This window comes from Aulostomus chinensis, chromosome 18, assembly GCF_037954235.1.
Source record: "Aulostomus chinensis isolate RoL2024-O1b breed Wild chromosome 18, RoL_Achi_v1.0, whole genome shotgun sequence".
Classification (NCBI taxonomy): Eukaryota; Metazoa; Chordata; class Actinopteri; order Syngnathiformes; family Aulostomidae; genus Aulostomus; species Aulostomus chinensis.
In genome coordinates, this window is record NC_141337.1 from 16,576,110 (window position 1) to 16,602,413 (window position 26,304).

The 26,304-nt window shown below is 42.0% G+C and overlaps 1 protein-coding gene and 1 long non-coding RNA gene across 2 annotated transcripts; one reads left to right on the forward strand and one right to left on the reverse strand.

Annotated features, from left to right (window-relative positions):
- Window positions 1-647: 647 nt before the first annotated feature.
- On the reverse strand, window positions 648-6,054 carry LOC147245428 (uncharacterized). The gene is made up of 3 exons (XR_015110123.1): window positions 5,819-6,054; window positions 2,272-2,637; window positions 648-1,254 (listed from the first exon to the last, which is right to left on the reverse strand). It is a non-coding gene; the product is annotated as an uncharacterized LOC147245428 (long non-coding RNA).
- Window positions 3,780-16,400, forward strand: nptxra (neuronal pentraxin receptor a). Its single transcript, XM_086185512.1, has 5 exons — window positions 3,780-4,773; window positions 9,425-9,707; window positions 10,179-10,411; window positions 11,963-12,142; window positions 12,556-16,400. The coding sequence occupies exons 1-5, from the start codon at window positions 4,075-4,077 to the stop codon at window positions 12,784-12,786; spliced, it is 1,626 nt and encodes a 541-aa protein (XP_086041638.1). The 5' UTR covers window positions 3,780-4,074; the 3' UTR covers window positions 12,787-16,400.
- The last annotated feature ends 9,904 nt before the right edge of the window (window positions 16,401-26,304 follow it).

The following is a 26,304-nucleotide window of genomic DNA, read 5'->3' on the forward strand; positions in this document are numbered from 1 at the left end:
CCTATAATCTTTTTAATCACTTTTAATGTCAAAATTCTGCCTGCACAAATACAAAAACAAAGCAGAGTATTTACATTTCATCAAATTCATACACATTTTAAAGTTCCCCTTCAGTTTTTTTTTTTAAAGTGTTTTCCTTCTTGTTCCACATGTGAGCGTTGGAGCTTCGCTGCCTTCAGTGGTGTTGGTACAGCGATTGATAGGAGAAGGGTTATTCTGTTTGATGATGGAAATTTTGTCAGATTTTTAAGTGAACAACTTTTTCTTGGGAAACATCCTTGTTCTCATTCTTTCGTGTATATCGTTGATAGCTGAGCTCCGACGGTTCAGCACGTGCGTCCAAGACTGGAGGCAGCAGAGGTCGGCTGCAAATTACCGCGTTCGCCTGGAACTTGTGTTCCTGTCGATGCTGAAATAACTGCGGGGTCTTTTGACCCAAGATTGAACGTCGGTTGAGTCTGCTCCAAACTGGAGGAAATCCCAGACGGAGCGGGTCAGCGTGGTTTTTGTCCGATGGGTCTGGGGCTCGATTTAGCAGCGCCCTGTGAATGGATGGACACTGAGAGGATGGGGAGTGTCAGCATCATCAGGCCAGATCGTTCGATGACGACTAGAAGAGCGACTGGCGCCACAAATCATGGCCGAGTCTGTAGGGAAGGATGAGGAGGACAAACTATAAGTCTGACCCTGATGTTTCGTTGTGTTTTTTGCACAAAACATGTGAGGCGCACGTGGAATTTGTTCTTCATTTGATCTTTAAGACCTAAACATATTTGAACTGTATAGTTCTGTGGTTGATGTCGGCCGTAGCGCGCTAAACACACTGAAACAGATCAAAAAGATCCAAGATAAAGCTCTGGCCGTTTTATCTGTTGGAATTTCATGATTAATCACACACTAAGCCATGATAAATATCAGTGACAGTTACACATTAACTGAGAAGACTTGCACTTGTTCTCTGATGTCTTCGGAGAGGAAAATGAAAGTGACTCGAACGTTGAAAGTGAGGAAAACTACACGCGTAAAAGCCACAGCGAGGAGTTCCCAAACTATAAATGATCAAAACCTCAAATGACAGAAACGTCATCACCGTGTTATGGCCAAATATCCGATATAATAATGCACGGTGTGTTTGTACTGCGCCTGACTAGAGTGATGGATCTATGATTATCAGCTTGGTCAGTTCAGTAAAGCCCTGCCCTCCACGGGAGGCCGGTGGTGTGTTCCTCTGGAGGTGTAGGGAGGGGGAGGATTCTGTTGAGAGAGGAAATAAGGAAGTAAAATGTGAGAGCTGAAGCTCCAAAGTTCATGATTTATAGTTTAATCAATTACAGACCCAGAGAGGGATAGAGAGAGAGAGAGAGAGAGAGAGAGAGAGAGAGAGAGAGAGAGAGAGAGAGAGGGAGGGAGGGAGGGAGGGGTTTGTACACTAGGTGGCACCATAAACTAAATCAACATGACTGGAGTTTTAAAAAGCTTCATCTCCGCAGCAGGTAGAATCCAGCGGCTCACAAAGTGTTGTTTGAACCACACTCGAGCATTTAAATTTCAATAATATTTTATATAGACTTCTACCGTGCAGCATTCCAGTGGCAAAATTACACAGTAGTTCTTGTTTGCATGAATTATATGCTTTTGTCACACAAAACTATGCGGTAATGTCAAAGTCAGGTTAAATGTTTTTTTATTTAGAAAAATGAGTTTGCCTTGTTCCGTGATCTGTTGGAAGCCAGTGTTTAGCAGATTTTGCTAAATTTGTCCAAGGCGTATGTGTAGCATCCAATACTAGTCACAAGAATATAATATTCTTTTTTTAAATGTGCTATCCTGTATACACGTGATGCATGAAGTACATTTTAATGATGATAATTATGAAGTTACATCTTTCAAATACACAACTTTTACTTATATTTTTGACTTTTTTTATTATTCAATGCTGTGAGGGCGTCTCCCAGCTATGGTTCATCAAATATACAAGACATTCTACTACAAATGATAGAAAACAGCAATCACTGGTGGAAAAGCAGCCAAACTAAACAGACAAATTGGAGGAGAACAAACTCCATCCATCCATTGCCTCCTGCTTATTCTGTTAAGGGTCACGGAGGTGGGGGGTGGGGGCTGCAGCCTATCCCAGCAGCTTTCAGGTGAGAGAGGGTTCACCATGGACATCAATAAGCCTCGTCCCCTCTTGATGTCTTTGGACTGTGGGAGGAAGCTGGAGTACCAGAGAGAACCCACACAGGAACAGGGAGAACATGGAGACTCCACACAGAAAGACCCTGTGATGGAGCCGGGACTTGAACCTGGAACCTTCTTGCTGTGAGGGGACAGTGCTGACCACTGCACCACCGTGCTGACCTGATAACAAACTCATGAGGAGGAAATACAAACATATCAGATTTCATGTCATTACCAGTCCATGCCAAAACACTCGATTTCAAATATATAAATGGACAGAGAATGTTAGAAATCTTTGACTACCAACTGACAAGGTCTGACCAAATCCTCCACACAGATTAGGGACTACGTCCTGCAGAAAATGTGTGTGAGACCAACGTGTTTCTTCCACTCTTCACTCCACCGCAGCTCAGCGGAGACTAAATTGTGCTCCGATGTTTGAACGATCATGTCATTCTGATAGAACAGAGAAATGAGAGTCATTTCAAATATTTGCATACTGGAATCCCTGAATGTGTTCATGCACAGGCTTGGGTTTACACCTCCATCATTCTAAAATACACAAATAAACCGTTCAAAGCTCGAAGCAAAGCAGAGCACGATAACAACTCACACTGCTGCTGTAAAAGGTTCCAAAGTGTTGTTTACTTTTGACAGCGGATACAAACGTGTGTGGCGCTGATTCATCCCGCCAGGAGCGACAGTCTTGTTCTCTTTAAAGGAGCAGATAGCCGTTTCTTAGCTAGCTCCAGACGTGTTGGAAGCCCCCACCCCACCCCCCATCTTAAATTAGAGCAGCCTAAATCTCCTTTGTGAGAATGCACATCACACACGAGAGATTTCCTCACACCTGTCCATGCGTGTGCTTGCCTGCCTGTGTGTGTGTGTGTGTGTGTGTGTGTGTGTTGTAAACTCCTCTCGCCAACCATATTTCTAATTCATGTGTGTGCACTCGTCTCACTGTGTGAGATTAACACATATTAATACTTGGCCTGGCAAGCACAGGTTTAACAACATTCTGTAACAGCACCAGGTCTGTCTACTGTATTACACACACACTAAGACACACAGTAGCACACGCACACACAGGGCCATCATTCTGCCATCCGTGCTGCTGTGGAGCTGCTCCCTAGGGAACCTTGAAGCTGACTTATAGCCTTCCACACATGATGGTATGTCTGTAATGTGCTGCTGAGCTACAAAACATGAAGCCGAAGGGAGGAAAGAACTTCTATTTCTGATGTAACAGGAACAGCTACGCATGCAGGAAAGGTCTTCACAACTGCAAGGAAATTAGAATTCATGCAGAGGCATTGCAGTCGCTCTTTTTTTTTTTCATACATATTTTTTTTAATGTTAATAACCCAGTTAACTCAGATTGGATGTTATTAAGGGCAGAGGATGTTTGATATCCCTATCCCCAATAGAGCAAAAACATTACAGTCAGAATATTGCTGAGAAGTTAACTGAAGGAGGACAAAAGGTGGTTTCAGGCTGCATGGAAGTGTGGGTTCTCTCTCTCTCTCTCTCTCTCTCTCTCTCTCTCTCTACCCCCCCCCCCCCCCCTAGTAGGCTATTACCAGGCTGGATTTTGCCTGAATACCGAGGACATGCGCGTTGAACAGTCAGAGGAGGTGTAACACAAACTGTCTGCTTAGATGTTTTCTCTCGACTCCAGAACTCCGTGATGCTCCTTGTCGCCTGTTCTTGTTGAGAAAAGTAGACTAAAGAGGGCTGGTTTTTGTTTTTGTTTTACGTTTTATATAAATATTCTGATATTCTGGATCTTTTTGGAGCTTTGACATCATCAACGGGACTGTTATAAGATTTTTTTAATAGTCGCTGTCCTCCGCCGCCACCCTGAAGTTCATTGTGATCATCTTGGCCGCCGGGATGGTGGCCTTCATCGGAGCGGTTATCTGCATCATCGCGGCCGTCCACACCGGCGCCTCAAAGGCGGCACAGCAACAACCAGCGACCGACAACCACTCGCTGTATCCGGACGCTGCGGCGCAGACCCCAGCAGCCGGAGGCTCGGTGGCCCGGGTCGGGACCTTGGGTGCTCTCCATGGTTCTGAAACACCCAAATCAGAAGCTCCGACCTTTCACATAGGGCTGAGCGGGCTGGACGGGGTCACTGGACTCACCGGGCATGATCCAGCAGTCAGCCGGCTCATATGCACGCCGATACCGGCCGGAGACTGCAACCCAAAAAACTTTCAGCAACAAGCAGACGACCCGTCGCTGTACGCGGGGGAAGATTGGGGGTATCTCCGTACCACCGCGGAGGAGCTCCGGCAAACTGTCCTGCAGCAGCGGGACCAAATCTTAACGGACCAGAGGACCATCAGAGAGTTAACGGGGAAACTATCCGATTGTGAGAAAGGGCTGGACGGCCGGAGCAGCGCTAACAGACGCGGGAGCGCTGCTGCGGGTCTGTGGGGGGGCAAGAGCCCGCCAGAGGAGACGCATCTGGAGCGGGTCATGGTGCGGGACAGCCCGTCCGACGGTGCCCACGTGCTGACCGTGAGGGCTGTGGACGAGCTGGAGCAGGCTATCACTCAGCTCAAAGACCGCATCGAGAAACTGGAGGTATGTGAGAGGGAGCAGCACATAAATCACCTTCTGCGTGCAGATAATGAATCCCAGGGAGCATCTCTGGCCCCCCGTGATAGAATCACAATTACTCACATACCATAGGCTGCATGGATATGATTAGTGATCTCTTTCTGAAATTAAAAGGAAAAGTACATGACCTTCATCCTCCTACCTGCCCCATTTTGATATAAATTTAGACCTTAACTCTTTCCATCATCCATTTAGTGATTTTTTGTTTTTGTTGGTAGCAAATCTGGTTTTAGATTATTCTTTTGGCAACTACACTGGCCATGCATGCCAAGAAACCAGATTGCAATTTAAATTTGGGGAGGAAAAAACAGAGAGGAGGAGAAATGAGAGGAGAAAAAAAAACAGAAAGAGGTGGAGGAGGAGGATGAAGAGGAGGGAGGAGGATATATAAATGAGTTGGGGAGAGAGAGAGAGAGAGAGAGAGAGAGAGAGAAGAAGTACATGAAAAAATAGAGCAGAGTAACATGAAACATGCTCTCGTCTGACCAGAAACCCGTGATGTATAACCTCATTTTTAGCTAAAGAAATAACATACATAATTTATGAGTCACCTATATATGTTGAAGCAGAGACAAATGGATTCCTTCTTTTTAATAAGACAGGCCTGTACGGGCTGTTTTCTTTATGAATTATGTACTTATTTTTCCTGTATTAACACAGAAACCAAAGCCAACTGCTGAACCTGTGTATTTGTACTATCATAGACGGTGAGAAGCTGTTCCCAGAACACGCTTCATCATATCATGATGCTTCAACTTCATGCGCCCGCATCTCATTTATGTCATTTTTATTTACTGTTTCTGGTCGATGCCTGCTCTCTCCCCCTCAGCACCCAAGTCACGTTTCTATAAACAGAAGGTACTTGGCCTACTTGAAGAGCACACTGGTGTTTACAAGTCAAGTGGTGAATTTAAGAGACAGGCACTCATCCTAGAATACTAGTCGGGTCAAATAACTATGTTAAATTATTCACCCCTGGAGATTGCTTCTGTTTTACTGATGTACTCACGTTCCCGCAAGCTCCGTGTTCACATGTTTTCCTCTGAAATCTTGACACTCATCAGGGCTGGAAGTTTTCCAGGATAATTCAAATCGCAATCTTATTTTGAGTCGATACCCAATCTGGAAAGGGACGCAAACGGGTGTGAACGTGCTTTTAAATGGTTTCCGTCTCCAGCAGCAGGCCTGCTATCATCGGTCTCCGAGGGCAGAAGCAGACCTGGTTTCCTGTGTTTGAAAGCTCTCCGGCTGATCTGGTTCCACTGTGGTGATCCAGCTGTGAACTAAGAGTATGAAAATGAGGAGTGACGTATACTAGCGCGTAAACTATGCGATTCCCGTACAACTGACTCGGTCCTCCTGCAGCTTTAGTCATGAGTGTAGCGTTTTCACTCTACAGCAGAGGAACGTTTAGTGCCGACCATCATGACAAATCCTTCACGACACAGATATTGCAACTGTCAGCTTAAGTCAATGGAAGAAGATCTTTGAGCTGCAGTTTTATTGAGCACCTCAGGATATAAAAACGTGAAATATGTCAACCTGTCGATTCTATTTTTGTTTGTTTAATTGCAACACAAGCACAAGATTTGCTGCCTGGAAACCCTGAAATCCTGGGTTCTACCTCCTGTACCACAAGTATGCTTGGAATCATATTGAACACGTCCATGCAGGCATGTATGGGAGGGTTTGCGATATTGATTTATTTCTTCCTATGGAGAAGTATTGACGTTTTACCCGCCTCAAAGCTCAATATCAGGCTCAAATGAAACAGAAGCGCTCGGTTATTGTGTCCAAACCTACAGGAGTGTTTGTGGCCAGAAAATGAGTGTTTGTGTTTGTATGTAGCATGGTGGCATCCATAGAAAGGTACAGCTACCGACTATTACTGACACACCTCAGTCACGAATCAGTAATAGGCTGTTGCCCTCTGATGACAGACGCTGACAAAAATACAATGTACTTGACAAGATGAAGTGTAATGAGCAGTGATCGGCAAGACTGGGGAGCTTTTTTATGAAATGTAAAGATATTGTAGAGATATTCAGAATTTAAAGTTATTATACAGTTGGTGTGGGCTAAAACAACGAAGGAAAGGGATACAAATGCAGGAAATAATTGTTCTTCCTTTTTTTTTGAAAGGGTTAAGCTGGATAACTTTAAGCCCAACGTAACATCACATCATTAAAAGAACTGAGAATGTTCAAAAAAAGAAAGCCCAAAGGCTGGAAAAGGGCCACTCTGGCTGAAACTTCAGGACAAAAGGAAACAACCTGGCAGGGAGATAGTACAGCATACACCAGCGGAGTAATTCTGGTCCAGGGCCGGACTGGGAAAATCATTTGATCCATTGTTGAAGAGGGAGTCTGAGGATCCTCCACCAGGGTAATTTAAGTTATAAAGACTTAGTTTTCCCCACGTCTGCTTTTGCACTATTCAGTTTGACCAGGTGGGAAACACAGTTACTTTGGTGTGGCTTTCAGGTGCAGGAAGCAGGCTCAGACTTCTCAGTTCAAAACTCTAGGCTTGCTGGACCGTACGTATGGTGGAAGCTAAGAGCAGAAAAATGAAGCCTCTGCTTGCTGCTAGAAAGCTATAATGCTAGCTAGCGTTTAGCAACCGCGTTTTAACACGTGAACACAATGTGGGTCCAGATCCACGCTCACGGTGATGATACCGATCGTAAAGGACCGTGTGAGAACCAAAAGTCTTTACAGCTCGTGTTTCTGTTACAGCCAAATATTTCACTTCAAATCGTGTTCCAGTGGTGCAAAAGTTGGCATTTTACTATTTGTATCAGCAGCAAAACCAAATGATACACAACTTTTCTATTATTCAATGGTTGCTACATACATACAGCACATAGACACCTCCAAAGTCATTATTTTGGTTCCCTTCCCCTAAAACTTTGGTTTATTTGTATCGTTTTGTGCACGTTCATACTGGTATGTATGACTCGGACTGTTCGTTGTGTGTATGCCTCCAATGGTTCCCTCGTGATCTCTACTGCAGGTGTTGTAAACAAACAGGCTTGGTAAAAACACTGGACGACATTCAGGGATCTTGCAGAGTCGAGCCATATTTCCTCCCTGGTGGTTTGGGTGTTTTAATCAGTGAACCATTATGCAGCAGAGCCTGCAAATTTGCTGTTGACTGAGGAGGATACTTCATTCTCTGGGCAGCTGCTCAGAGTTTCAATTATGTGTTGGTTTAGTAATAATCTATTCAGACATGAAATGACGGTGATTGTACCTGATTGTTTCACGCCCAAATCCCCATGTGTTTCAGTGGAATTACACGACGTGTACTTTTTCAAACATGTCTGCGTCAGTCTGACCCCGGTTTGTGCTTCTCACATCTAAACATTCGAACTACAGAAGCTGCAGTAAGCTTCCACTTTTCCCCAAAAACCTTTGAAGTAAAATTCCTTCAACAATACATACCAGAGTAGTGCATTTCAAGAATCCTCAAAACCCCCGAATCATTAAATATTAAGTCTACTGCTCAATAAGGAAAAAATCTAGTGGTGACTTTAGTTCCTATACAGAAAGCTGCAAACGCACAAAAATATTTAAGTGCGTTATTCAGCAGGAAAATGTGCAAAAATTAAAGCATCATAGGTACACAAAAGCTCCAAAAAAGACAAAGACTTACAAAGATGTTCTTTGAGGATTCTTGAAATTCTTCCGGTCAGAACAGCGGTGGGCTGAAGCGAGGAACCAAGGGGACCTAAGTAAGAAAATCAGCAGCTGAGGCAAGTAAGTGTTGAGGAATGGAGACGTATCGAATGACTGAAGAAGAAAATTCAGGCAGAAAACAGGTTTAAAGCAACATGAGACAGAGAAGTACATACAAAAATATCTATGAAGAGACACACTGAGGAAAAAACAGGAACAATATCAACTGAAATAAATCCATGATAAGAAAACTAATGAGTCCAAAACTGAAAATTAACATGTGCTTAATTACTTTGAAATATATTTTACCATCTGTTGAAAAATGCAGATGAGGAGCCACAGCTCAGAGGTTTCTGAAAATCTCCCGTTTCAAATGACATCAGAGCACATTTAAGGGCAGTATTTGCAGGTTTTGTGCTGAATGCTGCATTGCCGTGTTAACACGGCAACATGTTGACGGCGAACCAGTGCAGTAACTAAGGTTACTGTTAACGTTCTGATATCTGCATAGCAATGCTAGAGTTAAACACAAAGTACAGCTGAAGCTGAGTGGAACGAAGGTTTATGTGGCTTACCAGCAAATCCTTAAATTTGACGGTGGGAATTTAACGGTGCTTGATGAAAATGAACTTCTTTCTGTGGCTGTGACATTTATTGATTCACTAATGTATTGAACTAGATGTTGTTACCCCTAGAGCCGTAAACCCACTATGAGAAAAGTAGTAAGTTAAATCAGCTGCTAGATACTGTAAATCTCCATATTGATTCAAACATGCCAATTATTTATTTGACATATTCACATGTGCGTCTTAAAACCCCTCGTATTACTACAATGATGATATGATATTCATATAGTAACCTGCCTAAAGATATAAAGTTAAGTATTTCCCATTGACAGTAAAGCCTCACTGATCCACTTTTGCCTTCCTCCTCTGCAGGCAGACATTGGCCCATTTCCTCACAACCAGACAGATAGCAGTACCTCAGAAGCGCCAGTGGAAGGCGGAATGTCTAGTGGCCCAGAAAGGTTAGCTGATCTTGGGCACAAAGCTGGTGCAGAGACACCCTGGAGGATGGAAGACATGGAGGAGGAGCTGGAGAGGAAGGTGGAGCTGCTGGAGAAAGAGAGAAAAGCCTTGAGGCTGGAAACAGAGAAACACAGACAGGAAATCGACCAGGGCATCAATAAACTACGCCGCAGAATCTCAGGACTGGAGGAAGGTAAGTATCAAGAGGAGGAAAAACAAAGAATGTGTATGTTTGTGTGCGCGCCTACTGTACACCGTGAAATATGGAAATAAATGATTCATAACTGTGAGTAATGACTTTCACGATGATTCAAATCACTACTGATGTGAAAGATATACCCCCAAAAATTACCTCCAATATTTAATTTTGTATTAATGTTATACTGTTAAGTAAATTTGAGCCATTGGGTTTCTTTGTGATAAATAAATTATATTTAACTTATGTAAAGCAAAAAAAGATCAGAAAGACTATCAAATGTGTGCCCATGCTTTAAAAAACAGTGCCGAAGATCTGATGTGAAGAAAGTGCAGTCAGATGAGAAAAGTAGCAAATCTATTTGATCATTTTGCCCGATCACTGTAGATTAGATCTTTGATCTCCTGTTGCATTATCTATCACCTTCTCCCTTTTGTTTCCATATTCATGCTTTCTCATTCATCTCAGCACACTCGTTCCCAGAGGGCTACAGGCTGTCCTTCCCAACACGAACCAACTACATGTACGCGGTTGTGAAACAGCCCATGCCAAAGCTGAGGGCCTTCACCCTCTGCCTGTGGCTCCGGCCCGCAGAGCGAGGCTTCGGAACGCCGCTGTCTTATGCTGTTTCAGAGCAACCAAACGAACTGGTGCTGCTGCAAGGCCTTCATACCCCGTCAGAGCTGCTCATCAACGACAAGGTACGGTCGCACAGGCAGAATCTGCGCTCAACTGTGTACTGATTGCATGCAATCGATTTTCCTAGATTTCTTTCTCACCGTATCATCATATTTCATATATGTTTCATATTTATTGATAAAATCTCTTAAACGCTTCATTACTATACACGTCTCTTCGGAGTTACATCACAAGCGTGTTTGGTGGCATTGCTTTGCGAAAATGTCTTTTAAAGTATAGTGAAGACACTAAATATGACAAGAAATATATGTTCTCCTGTAACTGAAGTACTGACAAACTGGCATTATATTGGTTCCATCAACTATTTGGTGTTCACATTTTTCACTGTTAGGCCTGAGATGCTCGTACCATGAGCGTAGCGACGGTTACTGCACTCCATTATCATTGTAATCACTCCGAACAGCTTCAAGTACCAGGCACATCACCGTGAGGCACGTCTCCATTGTTTTGTGGCAGGGCTCTCTCTCTCTCTCTCTCTCTCTCTCTCTCTCTCTCTCTCGTTGGGTGATGACACTGTCCCTCGGTGTTTAAAAATGACAGAATCTCCATAGAAACATCTCTGTCTGTTGTGCGGGGCGTGCAGAGCCAGTCAGGTGCCAGGCGCACGTCTACTGTATGTTTCATTTGTTAGGTAGCATCACTTACAGGGATGCAGTCGTTCAAGATGCCGATGAAAAAGGCACTGGTCGTTTCTTTTGATGGGGTCAACAAAATGATCCCAAAGGTCACAAGTCAAAAGAGAGAGGGCGATTGCCTTAAGATGTCATGTAGGTTTGGCAGATTGCGACAGCAAAATGTCATGTTTTGCATCAAGCACAAAACACAAAATGTTGATTTTTCAAGAAAAGCGGCCGTAGGAGTCAGTTCAGCCGATCGACCATATCCCGGCTGAATGCGATTCACCCCGCTGCATCTACTTGACCACCCCAGTCCAGCTACTCCAACAGCTGATGAAGCGTGAAACAACCCTTGAATTTCTGTACAGAGAGTTCACAACCACTTAAGAGAAGCTGCCTTTTCTGTGTGTCATCCGCCCACAAATTTTGTATCTCCAACTCAGAGTGTTAATTTAAAATACAATTTAATGATGTAGCAAGATGAATGGACCCAAGAATCTGCAACACTAATTTGCAATACACAATATGAGAGCCTGGAGACTTGAAGGCAACCAGCCATTTGTCTTTTTTTCAGCCTGAAAAAATGTCATCCTGTACTTTTTCGGACTTAAAACACATCTTGATGCAAATTGAAAATGCCTATAGTGGAAAAAAAGCTGTACTGTATTTGCATACAAATAGTCTACATCAAATTAAATGGCCAGTTGAGGAGACAAGTTAAGGAGCATCATGCATATGTTTAAATGACTAACTAGGTACCACCTTGTTAGCCTGGCAGGGTTGTGCAGAGCATAGCGGTGGCTTTTGAAGTCATAATGGTAACAGCCTGGAGGGCAAGTGTGTCCTTGGAGGCAAGAAGAATGTCTTTTGGACTACAACAGCAGAGTACAAACATCTCTTTTATTGAGAATGCTCTTTTTACTTTCTCATTGCTAGGTGGCACAATTGCCTCTGAACCTCTCTCGAGGCAGCTGGCAGCACATCTGTGTGAGCTGGAACCAGAAAGGAGGAAGCTGGCAGGCGTACCAGGGGGGAAAGCTGAGGGGAGAGGGTCACGGCCTGGCTGCCAGTCATCATATCAGGCCTGGAGGAGTGCTCGTATTGGGGCAAGAGCAGGTGAGTGTACAAAAGAGCGAGTGAAGGAATGAAGGAATGAACAGGTTAGGGGCAGGTAAGGATGATAGATTACTCTTAAAAACATTCCCTTTGGGGTACTACTGCAGACTACTGCAAGTTAATCATGGTTTACTCACATTGTCCCCGGGTCTATTCACTTACTGCCTCCTCCATGAGTTATAAATAAACAGTAAATAAAAGCCTTAAAGAGAACCTTAGAAGTATAACAGCACATTTGCTAATTCATGTGGAGGTGTTAAGACTTCTGTCCAGAGCCAAAAGAACCCTTCAGGGCATTCGATTTTGCTGGTTCCTTTTAATCATGTCTCCGTCTTTCTCAAAGTCCAGAGGCTTGCCAAAGCTATGAATACTTTTGTTTCTGAATCTTCAAACAACTCTTTCTTCTCCTCCAGGATTCCCTGGGTGGAGGTTTTGACTCATCCCAAGCTTTGGTCGGTGAGTTGTCCCAGGTCGGTCTTTGGGACCGGGTCCTATCCTCTACCCAGGTGGCCAGTTTGGCTCGCTGTGGGAGAGTAATCCAGGGCAGTGTGGCTACCTGGACTGAAAATGGGATTGAGGTTTATGGTGGAGCCACCAAGGACCCAGGAGAGCCTTGTAGTAAACACAGCCGGAGCTCTCAGTGATCGACGGACAACATTTTAGAAGGAAGAAGGAAGAGAAGGAAAAGAAAACGACAGGAGAAGGAATAAAGTCAGAGGCTTTTTTAAGAATGTAGGATACCAACTGCACAGCAATAGTGCTGCTTCTGAATTATTTAGCAATTCTATGTGACTAGAAGTGGAAAATAATGGTGTTTGACATGAGAGGAGGCTTTTCAGTAACTTCAATTAACGTCTTGCAGATGCCATCTTTGACACTGGAGAAATGTGCAATACAAGATGACATTCCTCACAGCTGAGGCATGAAGTGGTTCGTATTTTGTTGAATCTTTATGAGTAAAAGAACACGTTTTCTTCAGATGCAGAAAATCTCAGTGGCTTCTTTATTAGCAGACCAAATTGCAGTCCAAATAAGCACGAATATAAGCATTATACAACTTGCTGAAAATAGGAGCTACTAGCCATCAATTTAGGAGCGGTTATATTTAAGCATACCATCAGGGTTAGTTAGCAAAGAGATACTGCAGGTTGAGAGCTGTGCAGACATTGGTACAGCCCGATTATTCCACACTGCATCGTAAGAAATTTGATGAGTTCACAGCTGTTGTTGCTCAAGAGCTGTTGACCTCCACTATGGCTGCCAGACGCTGTGTCAAGCTAGCTGAAAGGCCTCCATGAATACTGCGGGGTCAGAGTGAAGTTAATTAAGGGCTGTGACAGCTTTGTAGTAGTGAGTCAAGGTGAGATGACGAAAAATGTTGGAGAAAGGGAAGGAATAATAAGTAGACGGTGTCAGCAAGGAGTCAATGATGAAAGACAAAGGAAACGAGGATGACGGGGAAGAAGAAATGTTACTTTTCTCGAGTGATGCTACATGTTTTTTTTGCCTCTGCATGATGTACTCATGTACTTGTATCGTCTTGCCACTGGAATGTGTTTCAAGGATAAGGACCTCCTGCATCAGGCTTGTAGGTGATTTTTGTAGTTCCCTACAGTATATGATCAATGACCTAAGATAATAAGAATATAAATCATGAGGAACAAGGAAGTAACCACCGCTCTGTTTTAGCACATTCCACATGTTCCTGAAAAGGCTTTTTCCTCCATGTTTGACATTCTGTGAATATTTAGAAAATCAAACTATGTTCTGATGAAGGACTTGACACGGATAACATTTGGTTCTATCTTTTACAGTTCGACGCATTATGAATGACAGTCTTTTAAAGATGCTATGTGTATTGGTCAACAGTCAAACTCAAACTCCAGACCAGCAGGGGGGGAGCGTATCACCAGGACAGTGGTGTTCTCCGCTATCATTATAAAACAAGGAAATGCTTATATTAAATATATTCATGCATTTGAGTGGATGTTATAGAATTAAGAAGCTATAGAGAGATGAAGTTCAAGGAGTTCTTGGGGGCTTAGTAGTTATCGGTCATCCGGGTTCTGCTCTGGTTTGACCGAGAAAGAACTGGGCTGGAGAACGAGCTTTCAAATTGGCACTGGAACATTCTGCTGCTGATCTCCCGGTGGAGGTAATCACGAGCCAAATTGATATCCGCATTGTTTGATTATGTGCAAACAAGCAAAGTGCCATAATGGTGGGGTCATTTTCACAGCAGTCTTACCAAATCTTTGTGGCTTATGACTCACTATCGTGTTGGAGGTGCAAAGTGGTATTACAAGATGGAATGGACCAGTGCTGGCTAGTTAGCTCACTGACCTCATTAGATATCTCTGTGGAGCAATACAACTGTTGTTTATCCCTGTTGTGTTGAAGGATTTTTTTGATACATTTTTAAACAAAAATGCTTACATATAGCACCTTTAAAGTGACCACTGATTGATGTTTCACATGTACATAATGAACTTATCTTGAGTTTCTTCACATTCTTCGCTTTTATTTCTCTTGGCATTTTTTTTCTTCAAATTTTATTTTCATCGTAGCTCGTCAGTAATTTGATTTGATAAATGAACAACCTGTAACCTCTTCCAACCCTCCTACATTCCGTGCATGTGTTGTATGTATGTGTAACGGCCTTGTTGCATCCAATGTTTCTGAAACGCTACCCGTGATCATGTTTGTACTTCCAAAACATTGTTGTCAACTGTTGTAAGAGAAATTATTTTTCAAAATATCTTAAACACTGGAGAAAAAAAATAGTATCCTTAGTGGAAAGTGCCTGCCAGGGTATTGATACCCCTGTAAACAAATCATTCATGCATTATTCTGATGGAAAAGTCCCATGACAAAATGTGTTGCGCTTAATAAAAAATCAATGTTTCCATCCCTTGGGAATTTAAAGATTTAGTTGGAAACTCACCAGAATGCCAAATCAAAAGGCCTGTATTACAAAGTGGGTTAGCATGTCCAGAATATGGCTGAACAGCTGCTTTGCTGGTTTCATGCAAATCACATGAGAAACAATCATGTAAAGCATGAGCTACATCAAAACTGCAAGAGTTAATTGTTGATTGACGTTGGGTTCATTTAATTACTAACCAAATAGATTTCTCTGATTTGACACGTCAGGTTAGCTTGACAAAACCTAACTGCTATCATGGCTAAGGGGCATAAGTTAAGGTGGTCTCGTAAATCCCACCAAGGTTTTCCAAATCTAGCTGTGAGCATGCTCACTTCAGAGGGTCGATGTTGGCATCGAACAATCAACCCCAAACATGAAGATAAAAACCACCCTTCTTTCTTCCAGAAAGATATGAATGTATTATAAAGCTTTATGTATAGTCAGTAGACCAGTAAAGCGCTAGAGTATATTAAACACAATGGATTCACTATTTAAATTGAACCCTTGAATATCATTCTGTGTAAAAGTTAAAAAAAAACCTACAAAGTAGTGCTTTATTAAGTCTTGGAAATGACTTTACAATTATTTGCAGTCAAATGCAAAGAACAAAACAAAACACAGACTGCAGGGGAGGCTATCTCCACACTGAGGATCACGGGAACTTCCAGGGATGGTGACATCGTTCTCCCCAGCGAACTGACTAGCCAGTTGGCTATGTTTTATTTGATATTAGCCAGCGCTGGAGCATGTTAGGGCTGAGGCGTTCGTTACCATGGTGATATGGTCTACAGAGCAGCTTCGTGATACTGAAAATTCTGGGTTGGACCTGAAGTTACCTTGCTATCCACTGATCCTGCTTCGTGTTTCAGGTCTACGTCATCTTGTTGTGCCTATTATTGTGTATGCTGATGCCTCTCTGTCTGCGGTGTTGTTATTGATAGTACTCTCTGTGTTTGTTTAGCTCATGTAAGAGCTTTATGGAAGCTTTTTGATAGTGATGTGGCATTTTTCTTTTCAACCTTTTTAAAATCTTGCCAGAATGTTTTCCTTATTCCTTTTTTTGTTTTTATTTCTCTTTTTTCATGCCAATTCTAATTTGTTTTTCACTGTAAATGCATCGCTATGTGTCCATTTCCTTTTTAGAGCATAAATACTGTATGTCTATGTCTTGTTTGATGTAGTATTGTTTGCATATATGCCGTGTAGTAAATGTGAAATCTTTACAAGTAAATCCCTAATTTTCAAATAGAGTATGAGTCCTTTATTCTCTCTGAGCTAATTCAATGAATGAAGGAGGACAGAGCTTCTGCTAGGTTCAAGTACACACACGCATATATATATATGCGTGTGTGTGTGTGTGTATATATACTGTATATATACAGTATATATACACACACACACACACGCACACATATATACAATTGTACTTGAATACTGAAATAATAATAATAATAATAATAATAAGTGCAATACACAGGGCCAACTCTTTTCTAGTAGCTGCGCTCTGGCCACAATCGTCTTGCTTTGCTCTCTGAGCCCTTTGTACATTTCTTTCACAGTAAATTACAGACCACAGCTCGATGAGCCTTCTCCCCTATGTGAGTCAGGTGCATGAGTTGTTGAAGGTCTGTGAGACTCAGTGAGTCATCTGTTGTGATTCAGCTGCATCAGAACATTATTTTATAACATACTATATTTCTGTAGTACATCTTCAAAGGTTTAAAGGGTTTGTGCCTGTGCATACTGGTATTTTACAGTTAACAAGGGCTTGCTGTCTTGCTCTATCTTTTATTGTGCTGACATTCTGAAAAATGCATTTTCTCTTGATGGACTTTATGGCTCACTGCCTAAGAAGAAGACCAACTTCATGGTAAACTCCATGCTGTGTACTTCAGAAAACATGTGAAATGATCATAAGCTCTTAAAACTACATCCAATGGCAAACACTGCCTAACGCCCCTGAATCAAAACCTATGGAAAGTCAATTAGGATTGCTTTTGTCACGCGAAGGAATGAAATATCTGCAGCTTAAAATGATTCTTCATCAGAAGGTGTAATTTGCCTTTCAAGCACTCACTAATAGGTGTGTCGTAAGCTCACAAAAACACGTTTTTTTCTCCGCTGGATCACTTCTTTGGGATTCCAGACTGCAGAAAGAGCCAGCCACATATATAAAGCTTGAAGCTGATGCTCACCAACTACAATTAAACCCCAGAAATCTGTCCAAAAACATCAATTTAAGAACTCTCGGGCACATTATCGGTAAAATAAATAATAATAAATATAATAAAAAATAATTCACGTTTTCTTTTTCCAGCCGCATACACAGGGATAGGGACACTCTTTGACTGAAGCCAAACACAAACAACAACCTCAGCACGTTCAGCTGAATCAGCTAGCCTGCGCTCATCCGAGCTCCTTCACAGGAGCCACCTCCACATTAAAATGCATGAAGAGGTTGAGGTCATTTCATATACTTTCCGTGCGATCTCCTAGGCAGGTGAGTCACTCATTCATGCCTTGCATTGTGCTTTCCCACACAATCAACAAGATGGTGGATGTGACTGGTGTATCAAACCACGAGTCTGTTGTTCATCCGGGAGCCTATTATCAGCTGTGTGATGCTGGACTATTTTCTCCGATGAGAAACAAGAAGCAAAGTCAGATTCTGGTCACCAGGTGCCACTGAACTATTGTGGAATCGATCTCGTGAACAGCTGGTGGGGGGTTATGTTGCCTCTCATTACTGCTGTGCACTTTGAAAGAGTTATTTTTATTCATCCTCACAATATGTAATCACCAATGCAAGAGGACTGCCTAAAGCTCGGCTGACACTACAGGATTTTCAGCCCAAGTTTTCCCCGACTCACACCTCCCGGGAATCAGTGGGGGGCATTCCTGATTTGAGGCTGGTCGAGGCTGATTTGAGGCCAAAATAATCCTGTAATGTGAGGGGTTTGACAGCACAGTCTCAATGTTCCTGAATGAATCAGGCTCTCCCTGATTTTAGATCACAAAGGTACAACATATTTAGAATTCCAAATCTGTATGAATATGTCACTACATACCACGCGGGCCTTTGAGAGATGAGACCAGAATGAGTGTGAGGACATTTTGAAAATGGCAACTGTGAAGGAGCAAGAGTGCGTTGGACAGCTGAGATGGAGAGAAAGATGCACCGCAAGTGGCGAGAACACGATTTTGGCCTTCCTCTTTTTCTCTCTCCCACTACACATCACTAACAGCTCGTTAAAGGACATCAGTTTCTCCATGTCTGCTTCCCAGGGAGATGGCATGAAATGCGATCACGTGATGTGGTGCATCTCACCCTCGGGGACGATAATCCTACGACTATCCTGCAGCGTGTGTTGCGCCATTCAAGCTATTGTCTCCCCAATCAACCACATGAGCATAATAACCTTATCAGCAGCGCTTGCACACTTGTCTGATTAACATATTCTACTCCGTGGGCGAGCATTCATACCAGTGTGGCCATGTCATGCTGCAATTACACAACTATTGTTTACATCTAGCAATGGTGGCTGAAACTGAGCAAACTGATGGCTAGAAAAGAGCTCAAACGGTGTGGAAATGAGCTTTCATTAACACGTAGTAGAAAATGAGTCATTATTAGCATTCACAAGTGTGGTGGTCTGCATTTACCCGACTTGTAGAAAAATTTCAGGGAGGTGAATATCAGCCAACAGCCTCGGTTGGAGAAGCAGAAATGTTGCACACCTGCAACAAGTTAGCTTTCTTACTGCAGCTTACAAGTTAGCTGACTTAGCTTACAAGTTAGCTTACTTAGCGCAAACAATCTCATTATCCATATTCCCTCCAAAAAACTCCTTTAAAATAACAAATTTAATTCACATCCTCCTTGAATTCCCATGTCACCAAAAATAAATGGAAACACCATAACCTTCCAAAAATTGCACGTCTGTCTTCTTGATTGAATTGTCTACCGTCGCTGTGCTAATCTCCACGTCTGCGTGTTGAAGGTATTGAAAGTGACGCATTTAGTTCTCACTCTGCCTTCATTTCCCACGTCTCTGTCACCCTCCATTCTCACACTCCACACATCTTCTCACTCCCCCACTCTTCTCAACGCCACATCTTCAGACCCACCATCATCCTCCTCATCTCTTCTCCTTTCCACTTGTCATCTGCTCTTAACTTCCTTCATGCCTCATGTCTGATTTTTCTAACGTCTATTCAGCCAAGACACCCTCAGCAGTTCAACTGTCTAAAAAAAAAAACACTGCTGGAAGCTCAGACCTTTCAAGTTTTCTACTATAAATCTGCCATTTTTACAGATATGTTGAGGGACTGTAGGTAAAAATCAAAGCAATGGTGTAAATAGCAATGTTTAGGGTTTCAAAGATAAATCCCTTCATCCCTGCTACTCTGCCTTAAGACACGAGACAGTTTTCTTATTGTTTAGATTTTTGTCTTGGGGATTGTGAGCTTCCAGAGTGTGGTAATGACTCAGACTGATTTGAATAGGTAGCAAATATTGAACAACTAATAGTTTACATCACTGTCAGGTACAAAAAAAAAGCCTCAATATCTGTAATCCCTAATTAGCAAGAGTACATCTACTCCAGAGGATAAGACGGAGCGCTGGGGTGGTTCATGCAATCTCCTCTGTCAGTAATGGACTTACATCTTAAGTCGATCAGCAGCTCTGGAGCTCATGTCAGACAGTCACAGTCAGCTGTCCAGAGTCACACAACTAAGAGTGTAAAGTCCCATTAACGTGTGTGTGTGTGTGTGTGTGTGTGTGAGAGAGAGAGAGAGAGAGAGAGAGCGAGAGAGAGAAAGAAATAGCCTACTAAGGGGGGATATAAGAGAGAGAGAGAGAAAGAAATAGCCTACTAAGGGGGGATATAAGAGAGAGAGAGAGAGAGAGAGAGAGAAGGCTTACATGTTGTCAATGTTGATGCTCCACTTCAACGTTCACCTTCTACTTCAAATAAAGAAATATATTTCCTTCAAAAATGTCACTTTACTGAAACATGCCATGTTGATCCTTTGTGAAGTATTTCAATCGCTCTTTGCTCAAATTCACTTCTGTAACCTTCACTGCGCAGATTTATCACATTCAACTACTGAGGGGGAAGAGTTTATTCGCGCTCCTGCCAGTATGAAATATTTGTATTTGCTCTGCATGTTACATGAGATGTAGCACAGATAAATACCCTGATTATGCTTGTAATTACTGTTTTAATGCTGTGATCTTGAGATCGCAAGTTCATGGCAACTTCATTTTTCTTTAAACCTTTAAACCCTATTTGCCCTTTTATTTATTTATTTATTTATTTATTTATGTATTCATTTATTTATTTAGTTATTTAGTTATTTAGTTATGAAGTCTAAGTTAGACATAGAAATCTTTTTAAAAATCTCTCCAATTTGGATCAAGGGCAGAGCTTGCCGCAGCCCCAGAGCACGTTATGATGTAATCCAATGGGGCAACTGACTATGACCTCAAATTACACACAGTAAAAATGCAAGGCTGTGTAGCAATGTCATAACAAAAGAGGTTCTAACTCCATTTCATTGGATAAACATCAATTGCATATTTACAGCTTTCAAAAAAAGCAAAAAGGTGTAGACATCCTCTTAAAAGACAGTAACTGAATTTCATCAACAGAAACCTCATGTCAGGTTTTCCATATCAGGATTCATTGTCGATAAAACCACTGTATTCGTCTTCTGCACTCTCAACACCGTTCAGATGCTCAAATGAAAGAGACGTAGGAGGAGACACTAATCCAGCGTGTGATTCTTACACATCGGTTCAAATCTCTTCTCAGTTTTTTGTTTTTGTTTTTTTTCTGTGTTAGCACCTCAAACAAAGGTGTTGAGCTTCGGATCTGGTGTCTTTGCTTGTCTTGTTGAAATATGAAGACGTCAGCCGACAGAAAGGCAGCCTGCAGCTTGCGTGTAGGCACCACCCGAGTGGATTCACCAGATCCTACAGGGATTGAACCTGTGACCTTCCAGTTCTGCTAAAACCACTATGGCCACCATGCTGACCAGCTCTCAATGTTTCAACACGTGATGATATTCCCTGTTGGATTACTGGTCACCATCTAATCCATAATTTTCCATCAAGGAATGGACAGTATGTAATCCTGTGTAATCCATGGAATGGAGTTTGCAGCATATTGAATGAACTCTGGCTCATCTTAGGATTCGAGACAACAAAAACTAATTTATGATAAAGGATTAAATTGTCCATAAATCCACATTTTATTCTGATTGTTTGGTGCTGTCTGCTTCTTTCTCAAGCCCAACTTGTTGCCGCTTCTCTGAGGGTGAGGGGACTTTTTATGATGAAGCTGAGCTCATAACACAGGGAACTCATTTGGGAAAAGAATCAAATAAAAATAAAGACTGACAACACAGCATAAAAGCCGAAAATAAAATATAGAGAACAAGTGTAATAAAAAAGACTCCAATATAAAATAATAAGACAGCATCCCGTGAAAGGAAATCAATACAATAGAAACAATATTAGAAATAAACAGACTATATAAATGTAAAGTAATACGATAACATCACATAAATGAAGTCCATAAAAACAGATTATCTCCCCTGGCAGATGTTTCAGAAGCAGAGGGGTCCAGATTACATGGTCACCCTCAGATTTGGGGCCTCAACATTTCTGTCGTGTAGCTTGGAGCCAGAACCCGATGAGTTTAGATGAGGAAAATCCAAACTGAGCAGGGAGCCAGAGGAAAGAGACGAAGCTCGACGCCTTCAGATTTGAACCGTAGCCTGTTGTTATTGTTACACCTGGCAGGGAGGACATGTTTGTCTGTGTGCTAGCAGGATTATGCAAAACCCTATCGAACTGATTTCCTTGAGACTTGGTTCTAAGTAAGAACCTGTTAGTTTCCATAAAGCAGTTAACAGGAGAGTTTTGTTATATATCATTTCTTTAGATGGTGAGATAGGTCCATTTTGGGGGATTTTTCTGAAATTCTTGGAAACTGTGACATGTGGAATCATAACAAAAATAAAAGTAAAGTTATGTGTGGTTGTTTTCCTCTGCGCAGTGACCTTCATATCTGACCTTTGACCGCCCAAATTTATTTATTTTTAAAAAATTTTTCCAGTACATTCTTGAATTACATTGACCAGTAGCCAGTTGAGAATAAAAAAATCATACACAGATATCAACATTTGATCTGATTAAAATCCAATTCCGTACCCCTTATCCTTTACGGGTGGGGGGGGGGGGAACCTATCCCAGCTGACACTGCGAGAGGCGGGGTTTACCCTGGATGGGTCGCCAGTCTGTCGCAGGGCCATCAGGAGCAATTAGGGGCTCAGCATCTTGCTCAATACTTGGATACTTGGACATGGTCACTGGGGGAAGTGAGGATCGAACCAGCGACCCTTTGGTTGCGAGACGGCCACTCTACCTCTGATCCATGCCACCCCCTTATCATGACACGTTCTCTCTAAATCCTTCGATTTACCTACTCATCATTTTCCCTGTTTTACAAAACAGGTAATCCACCTACTCAGCCTCCACATGGCCATGTACCAGAATCATACACTTCACACACACACACACACACACACACACACACACACACACACACACACACACACACACACACACACACACACACGGTCCAAAATCCCCACTGAGACTCCATCTGGACAGGAACACGCTTTACTCTTCCTCCGCTTTTGTCACCCGCTTTACATCTCATCTTCCTCCCTCCCACACAAACTCTCCTCTGCTCTGTTCTAAACACAGGTAGGTGGCCTTGTATAACTCCTGAGGCAAAGCACGCTTGTTAGAGAGCCTCTTGGATCACTTCCCTCTGACGCAATTTATGGGTTATAAATATGTACATTCAAAATGTGAGATATTTTGGACAAAACTACACTAAACAATGATTGATAAATCCACATTGTTTAATCTTTTTGTCTGAGAATCACTCGTGTTCTTCATGTTTTATATGTTTCTGTTGTATTTGTAGTAACAAAGGCTTTTACACATTGTTTTTGTTACTATGATGTTTTTTGATGCATTTGAGGCAAAATAACCATTTTAATCTACGAACATTGACAGTAAATGTCAAGTTCTTCATTTAATATATTTCTTAATCCAAGCCAAACTGAAAACGCTGTGCCTTCCTTTAAGAAGAAACACGACAACCTTAAAGCTAGATGTTTGCTTTTTCTTCGTATTTCTAATAATAACAATGTAAATTTTATTTATAGAGCACTTTTCATACATTAAAAATGTAGCACAAATGGCTTTACATATTTAAAAGCAACTCCACCCCCAACCCAAACCCCCACCCATACGCACGCATGTATGCACCCACAAACACACACACACACACACGAGCACATACACATGTACGCACGCACGCACGAACACACACACACACACACACACACACACACACACACACACACACACACACAACACACAAGAAGTGAGATCTAAGAAACCTGAAACGTGTGGCTGAATACAGATGAACCAGGTCAGGAAACACCATCACAGGAAGCTGTCTGCACTGGGTGCTATTCACAGCCCAAGGCCAAGATGCCTCCACCCTGGCGCCAACCCAGCTACAGGCCAGCGAGGGGTCTACAGAAGTAAAGCACTGCCATAGACCCCCCGCAGGGCCAAGCAGATGTTCACCACAAGTCAGAGACATCCCAGGCAGGGCCGATCACAGCCCCCAGCACAGGCGGCCCCTGCTGAGGAAACACAGCAGACATTGAATAAAAACATAAAACTACTGGAGATATGGAATAAAGACATAAAACTACATAGACTAAGAACATTAAAAATAAAAAAATAGAGATAAAATACTAATACTACTACTAATAAAAACTCTGTCATAAAAGGAAATAAAGAAATAAAAGGGCAAAAATATAAACTGACCAAGAAAGTAAGACATTACTGAAAAGCTAAATTAAATAGGTGGGTCGTGAGCCTGCTTTTAAAACTATCAACATGCGGTGCGGCCTACAGGTCCTCCAGCAGGCTATTCCACAGACGGGGGGCCATAGTGCTGGAAAGATGCCTCATCCTAAATTTGTGTTCTAACTTTAGGGATTACCAAAAGGCTAGTGCCGGAAGATCTCAGGGTCCGCAAGGACTCATATGGTAAAGGCAATTCTGAACAATTAGGGGGTCCAAGACCCCTAAGACATTTAAAAACCATTAAAAGGATCTTAAAATCAATCCTTTAACACACAGGGAGCCAATGCAGTGCTTTTAAAACCGGTGTTACATGTGCCCGCCTTCTAGTCTTCACCAGCTCACGTGCTGCTGAATTTTGTAAGAGTTGTAAGTCTGAGACGTTTCTTTTTGGAAGACCAAAAAGCAGGGCATTACAGTAGTCAATAAATAGTAAATAAGAGAATGCATTAGCATCTCTGTGTTAGCACAAGAGAGAAAGGGGCGGACCCTGGCTGTGTTCTTTGACTGATAAAATCCTGATTTTGTCACGTGTTTAATGTGTGGAATGAAACTGAGCTCAGAGTCAAAGATGACACCCAGATTCTTTACCTGATTTGATGGATTTAAAGACAGTGTTCGCAGTTTTGATAAATGTTTCTCTCTCTGAGCCTTAGGATTGATAATTAAAACCTCGGTCTTGTCCTGGTTGAGCTGTAGGAAGTGTTCTGCCATTCAGGATTTGATGTCTAAAATATATTTAAGAAGGCATCAATTGGCTCTGTGTCATCAGGAGACATGAATATGTATAGCTGTGTGTCATCCACATAGTTCTGGAAATTGATACCATACCTCCTGTTGACATTTCCCCATGGGAGCACATTTAAGTTAAAAAAAAATTACAGGGCCTAAAATTGAGCCCTGGGGCACACCATATTTAAGTTCATGGATCCTTGTGGAGCATGCGTCCAAACTTGAGAGAAATTTTCTATCTGTGAGATAAGAACTAAACCACTGAAGGGCAGTTTCAGTGAGGCCGACCAGGTATTTTAGTCTGTTTAAAAGTATCGGGTGATTGACTGTATCAAAAGCAACACTTAGATCCAAAAGCACAAAGACTGTAGGCTTGTTTAACTCCAAATTGCACCTAAGATCATTAACAATTTCCATTAGCATAGTCTCTGTGGTATGGTTTGTGCTTAATCCAGATTGAAATTTCTCAATGATGAAACGGTTATTTTAAAAAATCATTCAAATGAATAAAAAACAAGTTTTCTAAAATTTTGCTTCAAGATGGTAAGTTGGACACTGGTCTGTAGTTATTAAGAACATTAGGATACATATTGTTCAGCAGCAGCAGCAGCAGCAGCAGCAGCAGCAGGCAGCAGGCACAGTGCCTGTCTGAAGGGAGCAATTCACAATATTCAAGAGATCACATTCAAAGAATCCATAAAATGTTTTCAAAAGTGATGTTGGAATTGGGTATAAAAGGCAGGATGTTGGTAGAAAACTCTACCAAGCATCTCAGCATCAACAAGAGCAAAACTGTCCACTGTTTCCTCAGGTAAAACCAAGCCCTCTAATGTATTAAGAACTGTATTATATTAGATAAAATAGAAGATCTTATAAAATCTGTTGTACCCCCGAAGTGGTCTACAAAGTCTTCATAAAGGGAGTCTGTTGGAGTGTTTTGATATCTGTTAAAATTAGGGTTGACCAAAAGATCAATAGTGTCAAAGAGTATTTTCAGACTGCTTGTATGATCAGTGATTTTGTTGGTAAAATAGGTATTTCTTGAGTGCCTGAATGTGTGGAGTCTCCATGTTCTCCCTGTTCCTGTGTGGGTTCTCTCTGGTACTCCAGCTTCCTCCCACAGTCCAAAGACATCAAGAGGGGACGAGGCTGACTGATACTCTAAATTGACCGTAGGTGAGTGTTAATGGCCATTATTATAAGATTTTAATTGCTCATAGTTTATTTGATGATTAATTGTTCATTTATTTTACCTCCATTTCTGTTTGACTACTCTGCACTTTCTTTTCAGTTTTTGGATTTCTTCATTTCTCCACTACTGCGCTTAGGCAGTACCTTCTTTGTAGTTAGTGGAGCTTCGAGATCAAGTGTTGATTCGAGTTTATTGATAAAATGTTCAACGATGAAATCACAGGATGCAGGTGCGGTAGCTGGGAGTGCTTACCCGAGATCTCAATCAAATTTCAAGCCATTTCTGAGGTAATATAGCCTTTCCTGATAGTTCAGGCTGAGGTCTCCTCAATAAAACTGGTGATATAA

Coding starts and splice junctions, on each gene's coding strand:
- nptxra (XM_086185512.1), top strand. CDS start 4,075: ATGGTGGCCTTCATCGGAGCGGTTATCTGCATCATCGCGGCCGTCCAC. Junction 4,774..9,424: donor ACCGCATCGAGAAACTGGAG/GTATGTGAGAGG, acceptor CCTCCTCTGCAG/GCAGACATTGGCCCATTTCC. Junction 10,412..11,962: donor AGCTGCTCATCAACGACAAG/GTACGGTCGCAC, acceptor TCTCATTGCTAG/GTGGCACAATTGCCTCTGAA.